At 31.4% G+C, this 13,401-nt stretch overlaps 1 protein-coding gene across 1 annotated transcript in view; it reads left to right on the plus strand.

The window, feature by feature from the left end:
- LOC127730265 (secretin receptor-like) overlaps window positions 1-12,446 on the plus strand; it is an 81,682-nt gene extending 69,236 nt beyond the window's left edge. The window contains exons 8-13 of the mRNA XM_052238566.1: window positions 2,198-2,258; window positions 2,617-2,686; window positions 3,728-3,816; window positions 9,496-9,637; window positions 10,495-10,536; window positions 11,619-12,446. Coding sequence (XP_052094526.1) covers window positions 2,198-2,258; window positions 2,617-2,686; window positions 3,728-3,816; window positions 9,496-9,637; window positions 10,495-10,536; window positions 11,619-11,972 — 758 coding nt within the window. The 3' untranslated portion in view covers window positions 11,973-12,446. The remainder of the gene's footprint in view (window positions 1-2,197; window positions 2,259-2,616; window positions 2,687-3,727; window positions 3,817-9,495; window positions 9,638-10,494; window positions 10,537-11,618) is intronic.
- The last annotated feature ends 955 nt before the right edge of the window (window positions 12,447-13,401 follow it).

The raw sequence follows: 13,401 nt of genomic DNA on the forward strand, positions 1-13,401 counted from the left end.
GTCGATAAGGGTTTGGATGACATCAATATTAGCAATATTTCTTATCAAAAATCTGTCTAGAAAACAATATCTGATTATTTCAAAGAAAATAAATGGACAATGTGTCCATGGGACACATATGATGCACCCGCTTGCATATAACGTTATAACGAGGCATAAATCGAAAACGGTAGAAGTTACGCCACCCAAATTCAAACTTGATCTGTGTTATGTAGTAATAAGCATTGTGTATAAGTTTCATAACATTTGATTGATGCATACTTAAGTTAGAGAACGGAAACCAATTTTGGGACGTACGTACGGACGGACAAGGGTAACACTTACATGTACATGTAATGTCAGCTTCGGTGACGGCAGGGCCATAAAAATACACCTGTCATTCCATATACCTACACCGAACCTATTGCTTCAACTACAAGAGGGTATTAAAGACCTTTACGGTTAAGGATGAAAAATTCAAAGCTCCCGATTGCTGATGTGCATCGCTCCTAATACAATATTGGTCCCGCTGGTCATGTTTTAACTGGGATCCATGACATCGTAAAATAATGAACAACTTAATGAGTTTTTTGACAAAGACCCAAATTCATCCACTGAAAGAAGAGCTTCAGGTTACTGAGGGATACAGTTGAGGAATATGTCAGAAAATGGAGTACAACGCAAACTAGATGAACCAAAAATGAACACTTTGTCTGAATGGATCAAAGCTGTTCGTTCAGGCATTCAGAAGCGCTTTCAAAATCTACGATTTACAATGAGCTCACGGATTTCTAACCCTGTCACGAGGTTGCGGATGCTTTATCCTGTCTTCTCTTCACGACAAATATGTTGTTGTTCCAGCAAAGCCTCAAATATTTTTTTTTTATATGCACAAACCATTACTTGGGATGTATCACAAAAGAACTTGGAATTCACAGCAAAACTAGGAATCCCGCATATACCCATACATCATTCATGTAGAAGGAGATTTTAGAAAATCACAAATCTGTACTTCTTTCATCCGTTTTCAAAATGAAAAGGGATGATGAAAATCTCCCATCTTTATACAGCTCGATACCTAAACTTCATACAAAGCTTATAAAGAACGATCTATAGCCTGGTCGTCTAGAAGTTGGACTAATTAGTTTTACCACCATAATGATTTATTTTATGGTAAAATATGGCCTTCAGAAAATATTGCGATGAGGTGTAATCAACCAGCAGTGTCAATTAGAGGTAGATTCCTACAATTTGTAATGATCTACTCAAAATCTCCAATCACAATCTTTACAATTTTGCAGTAATATCGAACTTTTTTTATTTTTTACCCTTTACAATACTATTCCCGATGCTCAATTGAAAGATCGACTACATCGTCTCATTAAGCAGAGTGTTTTTCTACAAAAAAGGGAAATGTTGATACAAATTTATTGTTTTAGGTCATGAAAATGTTGTTACTTTGTGACACCAACACTGATTCTATCAACATATACGACGAAGTGGATATCAACAAAATGCTAGGCTTTTTGATCAACAACATATTTGTTGAATTTAGCGAATTGGTATTTCAACAAACAGTCGATATTCCAATGGGTACTAATTGTGTACCAATACTGACCACTTGTTTTGGTTTCACACGAAGCAGAGTTCATACAAAACCTTTCCAATGAAAAAAGAAAAAACACATCTCGCAAAGTTCTTTTATTTCACTTACGTATCACAGTAATTACATTGTGCTCGTGTATGTTCACACTTTACGGACTTTTTTTAACTGAAATGTGTTCAGTACATTAAAATTGTTCCAACGAAGTTATGAGGAAGACCGACTGAAATCAACACAACATAAGTTGTACAGTCACCATCACGGATAGGTTTACCGATACAATGTGTCGGTGTTTCAACTCAATAGCGGTATGTTTTAGCAGTCTTAGATCTTTAGACACAAGAACAGTCGTCTCATCTGTAATTTTACCGATTGTGTCCTAAACCCGTTTTTGATATTATGACTGCGTGTAAATTCGTACGGCGAGTGATGCATGCATATCAGTGGACACTTCATATCCTGTCGACGCATCTGGTATTGCTTTTTTGTAGTTCATTCGATTCCCCCCAGTGTTTGTTTGTTATCTTAATTTGCATCTTAGTAAATGATTTTCGATATTTGAACATCGGTCAGATTAATTCGCCACTATTTATCAAATGGCATTATATTTTACAGTTACCCCGCTGTTATTTGTAATACCATGGATTATTGTAAGAATAGAGCTTGAAGACGTGTAGTAAGTGATAATATTTATAACATCGAAGCCACAAAAAAGAAATCATTAAATTTTTATTGAACACACATCTTTTAAAAGCAAGACGGAAGATATTAAAGGGACATTCATAGATGTATAAACCCATACATGGTATGGGTTTATACATCTATGGGATATTCAACTCATAAGTCGAATTTTTTTAAGTTTTGAATATAAACAACAAGGTTTTATTTGGAATATTTCAAGTAATTTATTTGTTCATATGTATAGTATACATCGATGCAAAGAACTTATTTAATCAAATACAAAGTTAGTGAGTAATATACATTTTAAATTCTAAATAAATTTGATTTTGTTTATTATACTTTTTATCTTTTAGTTGCTGGAATTGGACTGGTAATACTGACTATCAGTGGATCATCACTGGACCTGTTCTTCTTATCAATGGGGTAATCCTAAACTTTTTCTTTTGTTTTATAGAAATATGCATATTTCAATATACTGCACAAAAACCACAAACAGCCATTTTGTTTTATACCAGATCTTCTTATTTTTATATTTGAACTGTTAATAAATGGATGGAAGGATGTATATAATAAACTATGATTTGTTTCAAACAGAATTCTTCAGCACCACATGACTTTATGACAACGTTTATTTGAAGTCACTTTGTATCCATTTACAGTCATAATTTCTTTACTTTGTATACTACATTTCGTATGGCGTTGTCATTTTGTTTATAACTTTACTAGGTTAAATATCACTGTTGAATCTCCCTCTTTTCTTCTACACAATACAATATCAAACAGAATGTTTTTGCTAGTTGTTCACACTGACTCTATATTTATTCCAGTCATTACAGTTTCTCTTACATTAATAAAACTTTCAAACAGGTATATGCAAATAAGAATCTAAAGCCATTTTTGTATATTCAGTAGTATACTGTCAATGGCGACTAACAGTGTAAAACCTATAGTGGGTGTATTCTTAATTTTTTTGAAAGTTTTTGCTAATCTTCACAAAGATCCGACAAAACATCGCTTACAGACCTTTTCTCTGTAAAGGAATTTTATTATTATGCTCAAAAAGAATTTACCCACCTCAATACGTTTAAACAGAGAACGTCAGTGTCTAATTTTAGACCCTAAAATTTCTCATGAATATCTTTAAACCAAAGTTAATGAAAAACAAGACGAATTATCCTTTTCTTAGGAAAGTTCTTGTCTGTATTTAATCGACTTATTGTTTTTTATTGCCCACTTGCAATTGGTATCTCATCCCTTTTTTCTCTCTTTATTTGCCTGTTCACATACTTCTCCGAATTAACCATTTATGTTGCCCAATTAGTGTCTTATTGCATTACATACTGAACTGGTTTGAAACCAATACATCACTTAGAATATAAGTAACGACGCTACTCCTGTCTTTGTTGCGTGACGGTCATGTAATGTCATTAGCATTCACTGACTTGCAATTTGCATTTTTTACAGGTGAACTTTATCTTCTTCGTTGATTTAGTGAGAGTTTTGTATAAAAGAGTACATACAAATAAGCGAGTAACTGGCAGTAGAAAGATTAGGTAAGTTATTATATCCCTATCTGAGAATGGAGGCGATATTGCATTCACCTTTTCCGTTCGTACGTTTGTCCGTTCGCCAAACAAACATTTCCGTCACACTTTTTTCATGAACTGCTGAAAATAATTACTTCATATTTGATCAGTAGCTTGACACTGATGATTTGTAACGTCTGTGCACTTTCTGATCTGGTAGACATATCCTGTCCGTTTACCGATACTTTAAATATTCAATATGTTGAACGAGCTTAAATTCATCGTCACAAAAATCTCCAGTACTACTCAACAGAATAACTTAGTATGTGTTCTGCAGCTTGACAGTGATGAGTTGTAATATTTGAGCACTTTTCAGATTTCTTCCTATTTGCTGATGCTTTAAATTTGCTAATATTTTTAATGAACTTCTAAACATTTTTGTTATACATTGTTGTCAATATAATGGAATTCTATGCGACTGTCATACAAGCTAGCTAGCTATAAAACCAGGTTGAATGCACCATTTTCTACATAAGGAAATGCCTGTACCAAGTCAGGAATATGACAGTTGTTTTTCATTCGTTTGATGTATTTGAGCTTTTGATAAGGGACTTTCCGTTTTGAATTTTCCTTGGTAGTTCGGTATTTTTGTTATTTTTACTTATTTTTCATCAATACTACCGAACATAAAGACTTTTTTGGTCAGCAGAATGACATTTGTTACATATATGAAAGCGTGTTCAAACGAGAAAACATGTTTAGATTTCATGTTAAACAGTACTCACATCATTTTCATCGCATGAAGTATAACGGGCATTAATTGTCTTATGCGATAATTCGAAGGCGTAAATTTTTTGGCGCGAACAATTATTGTGAAAAGTGATATGTGAATGAATCTCCAATTCTAGCTCTGCTTTACTTTTGTTTTTCTTTGTTGACATATTTGTTTGTTTTTATAATGATTAAGATTATAACACAATGTTGACTGCTGTATCCCTATGTTTGACATTTTTACCTATTATGTCTGTTTGTTTTGTTCATACATTGTTGTTAATATAATGGAATTTTAAGCGACTGTCATACAAGTGAGAGGTTTAGCTAGCTATAAAACCAGGTTTAATCCACCATTTTCTACATAATGAAATGACTGTACCAAGTCAGGAATTTGATAGTTAATGTGTTTTAGCTTTTGATTTTGCCATTTGATAAGGGACTTTCCGATTTGAAATTTCTTTGGAGTTCGGTATTTTTGTTATTTTACTGTTTACTAAAGTGAACATTATTTTTTTTACATGTACATCATTTTTAATAAAAATATGATTATGTTCATTTTGCATAACTTTTTTGTAAAAGGTTACCTAGTATGGTTTTACAAACGTAATCGGATTGGCTTTTTTCGTTGAGATTAAATTCAAACTAGGAATAATTTGTATTATCGCAGTCTTTAAGCTGAAAGTCGATTTCCCATTAAAAAAATATTGATTGCTTTTTTGGATGTTCATTCATTAAGTGACTTTCTACTTTTGAGTTTCTCTTGGCATTGGCAAAAAGACACATGTTTCTGAATTTAGTTTTTCCTTGTCAGTCACGAAACAATTTGAGTATCAATTTATACAGATGCCATTATATGCTAATTGATTTGCATTGATTTGTATAGTTTGAGACACATTTTTGATTTAAATTAAATATACTACGACAGCACAGAATGAATAGAAGCAGGAAGCTAGTCGACAAACTTTCGTTTGTATTTTAGTTGCCTATTTCTGTTAGTTCATTGGGCATTGCATACTACAAATGACGTGATAACAGAAATTTACAGAGTACAACTGTATTTGCTCATACAAGATTATAAAATAGACTTTTAAAAGCACACTTATTTTTTTCATGTTGACTAAGCACATTACAACTTGTTCCTGTATGAATAACAGTTAATGGTCAATCTACGGAGATGGAAATATTCGTCTTAATTTCTGTTAATAAAAAAATATATTGACACATATCGTTACCTTGATGATTACTGTGCTTCATATAACAAAGAATTCTCAAATTATGCTGCGGAAATTTACTTCGGAGAACTGGCTTTACATCATTATAATATGAATAGCACAATTGGAAATCTTCTTAGTATGTATTTTCAGATGCATCCGGGGAAAATTATACTATGATTTCCGACTTAAAACCTTTCCATAATTTGTTTTTACGGAGATGTTTGTTTGGTCCTTTTTTAACTCGTGTTTACGGTTTGTTATTATGTTGTGTTGTTATGCCATTGTCCCGTATTAGAGAATTGAACGCTAACAAACATTTTAACGCCAACTCATTATGTGCCGGTCCCAAGTCAGTAGCCTGTAATTCAGTGGCTGTCATTGGTTACGGCCTGTTGTAATTTTGGCGTTTACTGTTTAATAAATGAGGCTGTTTTGAATTTTTCACGTTTGTCATTTCGGGGCCTTTTATTAACTTTCATTAGAAATGGAATAAAAATTTTTAATGAAGAACCATTGTTACGTTATTCCAGTCACGATGGTTTTTTTTTTTATCTATTTGTTTAAAAATTTATGAATACATACGGTTTTGGGTTTGCTCATTATATAGAAGAGTGCGTACTGACTAGTACACCAAATCCTGAGCAATATTTTAGATGTTGCAAAGTGCTTATCGAATTTGTTTCATGCCATATGATTTTTCTTGATAGTCATCGAATATAGCAGGTTGATAATGACGTAACAATTAATATAAGAAAATACTATATCTATTGAAGTAACAACTTTATGAGAAGAAACATCACCTAGTCGTTTTCTCAAAAGGAGCTAATTTCACATAGTGCCCTTTGATGATTAATTATATACAAATCTCATTAATACTGGTCGCGTTGTCTTTATTAAAATGTGTTTCTTTCTGAAATGTCTATATTTTACATGAAAGATAAAACATTAAAATTGCTATCATGTACCATAAATTCAATTAGCTATTCCCTATAAAGTGATGTCTGGAACGGTAATGTGATTAATTCTTCAGGGAAAGCTATGCTTCGGTAGTCGCCTTGCATATTCTAAATACCACAACTAGTTTAGATTGTTGAAGTAGAATGATGTCATTTACTTATGAACAGCAATATCTCTGCTAATCGATCACATTATCATATTGTATTATTGAATCAAAGTGCCAAAGACCTCTTAGAAAATTCTTTTTGTAATACAAATTCACCGCAAGTCTGCCTGTTAGTAACTATATTTTTATTCACAGGTCAAAAGACACAAAGTTAACCAACAAGTTAATCTTTAAACCAGGACAATTGCACTTTTCATTTTCAAATATAAGATTTGAATCTTCATGAAGCTTCAATCCAAAATTTTTAATTTCAATAATGTCTAACAAAACAACCCAAAAGACGGTCACTTGAAACTTATTCATACAAGAGAAACAAAAATATTCTAAAAGGAAACCCGTAATGTTACAATTCGACGACAAGAACAAGAGAAAATTGTTGATGTTGTAGATTTCGAGAGAAGAAGAATTAAAATTTATCAGTCATAATAATAAAAAAAGAATCATGATGTCTTGTATCTGACACAATCAGCTGAACAATGGGATTCTTTGTAGAAGTTTTTAAAATCATCATTCATAGAAACTTCAACTTCAAGAAGATTTGGCAACACAAAGTTTCAGATACATTTAAATATAATAAATGAAACCTTAATAATCTTGTACACTATATTGCTAAAACGGATAATAATAATTTTTGATCTTCCTAATTTTAAATCATCGTATCTTTATTTGATACCCAAAAGCTTAAAGAATTAATCTCGTTGAGTCTCTTGTAAGATTGGGAACTCAAATCTTAAATTGTGTATGCCTTTGATTGGTCAGGGCTATCTATTTGTTTAAACAATTATGAATATTTATTTCCTCCAAAGTTCAGTATGATTCTAAGGAACAGTGTGGCCACCAGATAAAAATATAAAAATAATAATTGTAATCAATCAATTCAAGCAAATTGAAAAGTATTCTTCATATAGGCCCTTCTAATCAATATTGCTACCATGGAATTGCTTTGTTTGGTGTTTCTCTCTCTCCAATCGTAGCAACAATAAAAAAAAAACTGTAGTAGGCCAATAAAGTAAAAAAAAATTTTATAATTTATTTCAAAGTGGAGCATATACGTATTCATTACCGCCATAGCTGATGATGCGTGCATATAAGGAGACGCTTACTTAGTCGACTGTTCCGGTCTGGCGTCATTAGGAGTTAATAAGATTCCCTGAGTTTCTTGGCATTGGTTTATTCCAAATAGCTTTACGAGTAAAGAACATTGGTTAACTACTGTCGCCTCGTATTATATATCTATCAATGCCGCCATGAACGAAACAAACTGGTTTTTTTTGTAAGTGGTTAACCAAATCGTTATCAATATAAAGTGAAAATAATATTTGGCCTTGTACTTTCTGCCAAAAAGAAACGATAAAGACAGATTCAGAAGATTGTTCAATCAGATAATGAAATTGTAACCGTTTACGCCACTCAATTAGCACACCATTATCATTCTTAGCAAAAGGTCTACAAACGATCAAGTTGATATTTGGTTCATAATTACAAAGGAGGAAATATCCTATTGGTTATTGCTGAAATGGAAGTGAATGATTTTTGTTTAAATGTAAAACCTTCCATAACGTATTCCTGTCATATATATAAAATAAGGAGATTTGATATGAGTATCAATGAGACAACTATCAAAAAGAATCCAAATGGAGCGAATTCAAGCAACTATAGTTAACCGCACGGCCTTCAATTATGAACAAAACTCATTATATCGTATAGTCAGCTACAAATATGACTTTGTTTCAGAAGAATTGACGAAAACTTGAGAAATTAATAGCAATGGGTTATGTATGTGCTAGATACGTACCATTAAGCTTACGCATAAGATTAAATTTTATGGTTTTCTATAAAACAATAGTAGTAGAAATCCTCATATTTGTTTGTTTCAAATTCAATCTGTTTATGTTACTAAGTCTTTAGTTTACGGTGTGTTGGATGAAATGTTGTTTATCTGTTCATGTATTTTATTCATGTTGTTGTCTGTTTTTCTTCAACTAAGAGTTTTTGATTGCGCTTTGATATTTACTTCCCTTGTTTGCTTAAATATACTACTGGATTATTTTTTATTAGGGATAGGTTTAATATGGGGGGAACGGGGTGCTATTAATACCATTGTTATAACTGATAATGTATAATCTATTTTTAGTGCATTTGCTTTTAAATCATATAGCATCATATTATTAATCGAATTTTTTTAAGGATTTGTGATTCGTTAAAACTTGATCACATGTACATTTGTATTTGCTCAGTTTGCACGCCAATACTGTTGTGTTTAGCTTTTCGTAGGTCAAAAACAGCATATTGCACAGGGCATACAGCATGTTACTAAAAATAGATTCTAGAAATCCCCAATTTTACATTGTTCATGCAATAGTTGTTGATTAATAATATAACAATTGTAGCCTTTGGTTGAGGTCAATACGATGTTATATCGACCCAGAGAAGCATATCGACCTCGGACTTCGTCCTCAGTCCATATGCTTCTCTTAGGTCGATATAACCTCGTATCGACCTCATACAAAGGCTATAATTGTATAATATGATTTTGTTATTAATGATTATCATACTTAAATGTTTAATATTACTTAATTAAACTTTTAATTCTAGGAAACTGTCCAAGTTCATAGTTGTTCTGATACCGTTGTTTGGGGTCCTTTATATTGTATTTTCATTTCTGTATAATCCAAAGTTGAACGAAGAAAGAGATGTAGTAGTTATGTATGCTGAAATGTTTTATAATTCTTTTCAGGTACGTTTATTTATAATTCCGTACCCGAAATAAGTCTAGGTTAATTAAGATATGATGATTTATTATAAGAATATATAAAACATACTTATTCTTAAATGTCATGGATTTAAAAACGTCATCACTACAATGACCAAAATACCTTACTTTTCTAAGTGTCAGAATATTCGAAAAGAGCAATAGATATAGAGTTAAACTGAAAATGCATTAAGAACCACTACAACATTACATCATACTGTCAAGGAAAGTCAAACTGTTTGATTAAATCTTGATTAAGTAATCTTTTTAAGATTGAATAAAAAGTACATCGAATGCAGATCTCTGTCTTTAAAAGAAAAACTATAAATCTTTACAAAGTTATTTGACGTAAATTCATCCTTTTTAATTATCTATAAAGTGGTACTTCATATTCACTTTTATAGATTCATCTTAAATACTGACTAATGGAAGAGTTGCGTTTTGTTGTCATGTTAACTGTTTAAAAAATGCATTCATCGACAGTACTTGTTTTCGTTATTTTCTAATGTGTCAACCATATCATAGAAACAAGCTTAAGAACAGCGATTTGAAATACCATATAAAACTGACATGCTAGAAACACATTTTTTTCATGAAATATAAGAGATGCTCACTCATCACAAGATAAACGTGAAACATACCCACTCCGCACACCATAATGTGAAACATACCAACACCACACACGATAAACGTGTAACATACCCATTCCGTAAACGATAAATGTATATGAGTTTAAAAATTGTCAGTAATACATAATGGGGTTGTTTAACCTAATGATTTCTATGTATATATTATAGTCTTTTGAAAAGATATAATTGTTTTGTTTTTCATTTACATTTCAGGGTCTTCTGTTGGCCATTGTATTTTGCTTCCTGAATGAGGAGGTACTTGATTTATTATGCTGTCGTAAAGGCAAATATATAGTCTATTCTTGACTTGTAGATAAGTAAATGGTTATTGGTTTTAAAAGTATGCCGTTACGAAAGATCTTGAAGTAGACTCTACAATAATTGTTGGTAACAAAATTGACCAGAGGATTGTATTGTCAATTAAATTATGTTTCAAAACACAAAATAATTGTCAAATAAAATGTATAAATTAATTCATAATCAATTTTTTTTGGTAAACAAAATAGTTTGTTTTCCGTTTATAAGTATAAGTATATTCAGACCTAATTTTTTGGATCGTAAATATACAAAATGTAGTTATACTGACAACAGCTTACAATATTGTGGTCAGTTCCTCCCCCAAGACATTACATATAATCAACACCAGTAACTTCAAAATACACTAAGATCTCGATCGGGATAGTTATGTGATTACATACTAATCTGTTTAATATATACATATATATTCTTTGACAAAAGCATTTAACATGAAATAACAGGATTTGATATTAATCACTTTTCTAATATATTTGAAATATCATACTTGTTAATAAGTTTCTTGATTTAAAAAAAAAATTTTGTCAAACCGTTAACCAATATAATGCTACACTAAAAAGTCGTGGTGAGACAGATTTGAACAGTATCTAACAGGGAAAACAACCCTAAAATACAGGTTTGTCTGTTCAAGAATGCTGGTTTATTTTTTTGCACTGTCTACGCTTCAAAACAGAGTTGAAAATAATTATGGAAATCACAAATATTGCCTAAATTTTGTATTCATTCTGGTTATCCTGTCACTGAGCAATAATGAATATATGAAAAAAAATATGAAAACAACACGTTATGAATTCCATGCATCCGACGCTCTTTTCTGAATGTACCATCACCAGAAACGCTCAAAGCCGAATATTTGAAAGCCAAGGATTTATAAGAACCGAAACAACTGAAAAGCTATATAACAAAAAATGGAGAACAGTGAGGATATAATAAACAATTTCGCAAATAAAGGCTAATCAAACTATTTAAGAACTATTAGTATATGGTATATACTAAATTTGTTTTGTAAACTTCATTTTCAGATTCATGTAGAGATCCGAAAATGCTGGTACAAATATGCCTTAAGTCGAACAGACAGCACTATGTACACTCGAACAGCTATGCTGTCCACATGGCGTCACACCGGATCACAGAGTTCTAGAGGACACTCAAATATTGATAATACACAGTCAGATATTTGTCTCAATGACAATGTTGGAGGAAGGAATTACAGAAATGGGGTTAAAAAGCCTAAATCTAAAATGGTGCCTAATGTGAGAATTCGATTTCAGTCTTCAGACGTAAGAAATTCACGAAGTTCAAGTAATTCATCCCCAACAATGGACCGAGAGAGTCGTTACCTAAAGTTAGAAGAGGCTTATATCACACGTACTTGAATAAAAAAACGCTCAGATAAAATTGCTGGAAGAGTGAATGCTATATACAGATAACTTTACAAAAAAATGTAGGATTTGATAATAAATTTCGATTCACAGAGCAGTATTTATGGAATAAAGTTATTTCTCTGTTGAAGATGATAATTATGTTACACGATTACACGTATTTGTTTTAAGAAAATTGTCAATTAGAGTAAAACATATAATTATATTGCTTTCTAAACAGATTGAATTATACTAAGTGATTTCTAGATCTTTTATAGTCCACCGTAAAGCAGTTATCTTGTGAAAAATAACAAATTAAATGAATCACTGTAATTCAATTACATGAGTACAAATGTAACAACTAAAATATTTATCGGTTTAAGTCATGCAAGGGTGTGTGCTTAAAATCTTGCAAAATCTAGTGTACGATAAACTTAAAAGCATATTTTGTGAACAAATGTTTTGAAAATAAAGTATACAGAAGAGTAAGCTTTCATTTTTAAGAAAGGTTTTATGTTTCAGGGTAGACAACTGATCATAACAATGATTACGCCATTCATGTGACCTGATTAGCACAAAAAAGGACTATACAAAATTTACAAACACGCAAGTACGATGTTTGTAAATTAAAAAAGAGCAGAAATATTTTACAGATAAGTTGTATGACAATTACTGCAAAAATATGTAAAATTTTCTGAACAGCTTAAAAGATATTAGTAACATTTTAATTTTCGAGTTGTACAATTTGAAGTGATTTAATTACATGTAGTTAAAACGTATAATAAGATGTACCCTTCGTCAACTCTTGCTAATATTTGCTATTTAGCGATTGAGGGGATGACGAAAGAAATGAATTCAGGTAGGCTTGAAAAGGAATGAACAATGTCACTGTAACTGCTGTGTTTATCTATAGGTACGAAAATGATACGTTTGTGTGTCATGTGTACACGAATGTTCAACAAGAACATATGATGTATATATATATAAAACGAATTAGATTAATATTTGAACTTTTAAATATTTGTGTCAAATGGAAAGTATTTATTGGTTTCATTTTCAATTCTTACTTTGTTGGAAATATCCTTTCTCGTTCTCTCAACTAAAAAACTCCGGAAAGGTGCATGCAGGAATTAAGGGTGTTATGGTTCTTTGTTTATATTTCATCCTGATTGGGGACATTGATTCAGGTATAAAAAAATTACTAAATTAAATCTCAATTACTCAGTTATATTGGCATCTTGTTTATCTGATCAGTTTTACTATTTTCAGTTTCTGTCTTTTAAAATAGTTTGCAAGTTAAATAAGCAAAAATTGTAAAATTAATCGTCATTTAAGGACAATAACCTCTATAAAGAGTCGACTGATAATTGGTCACGTTATAGGTGTTGATAAAGCTCGATTCTGGAAACATTTATTTTTGTTTTTGTTGTACATGCCGATTTAA

Source organism: Mytilus californianus, unplaced genomic scaffold (assembly GCF_021869535.1).
Source record: "Mytilus californianus isolate M0D057914Y unplaced genomic scaffold, xbMytCali1.0.p SCAF_2, whole genome shotgun sequence".
NCBI classification, from domain to species: domain Eukaryota; kingdom Metazoa; phylum Mollusca; class Bivalvia; order Mytilida; family Mytilidae; genus Mytilus; species Mytilus californianus.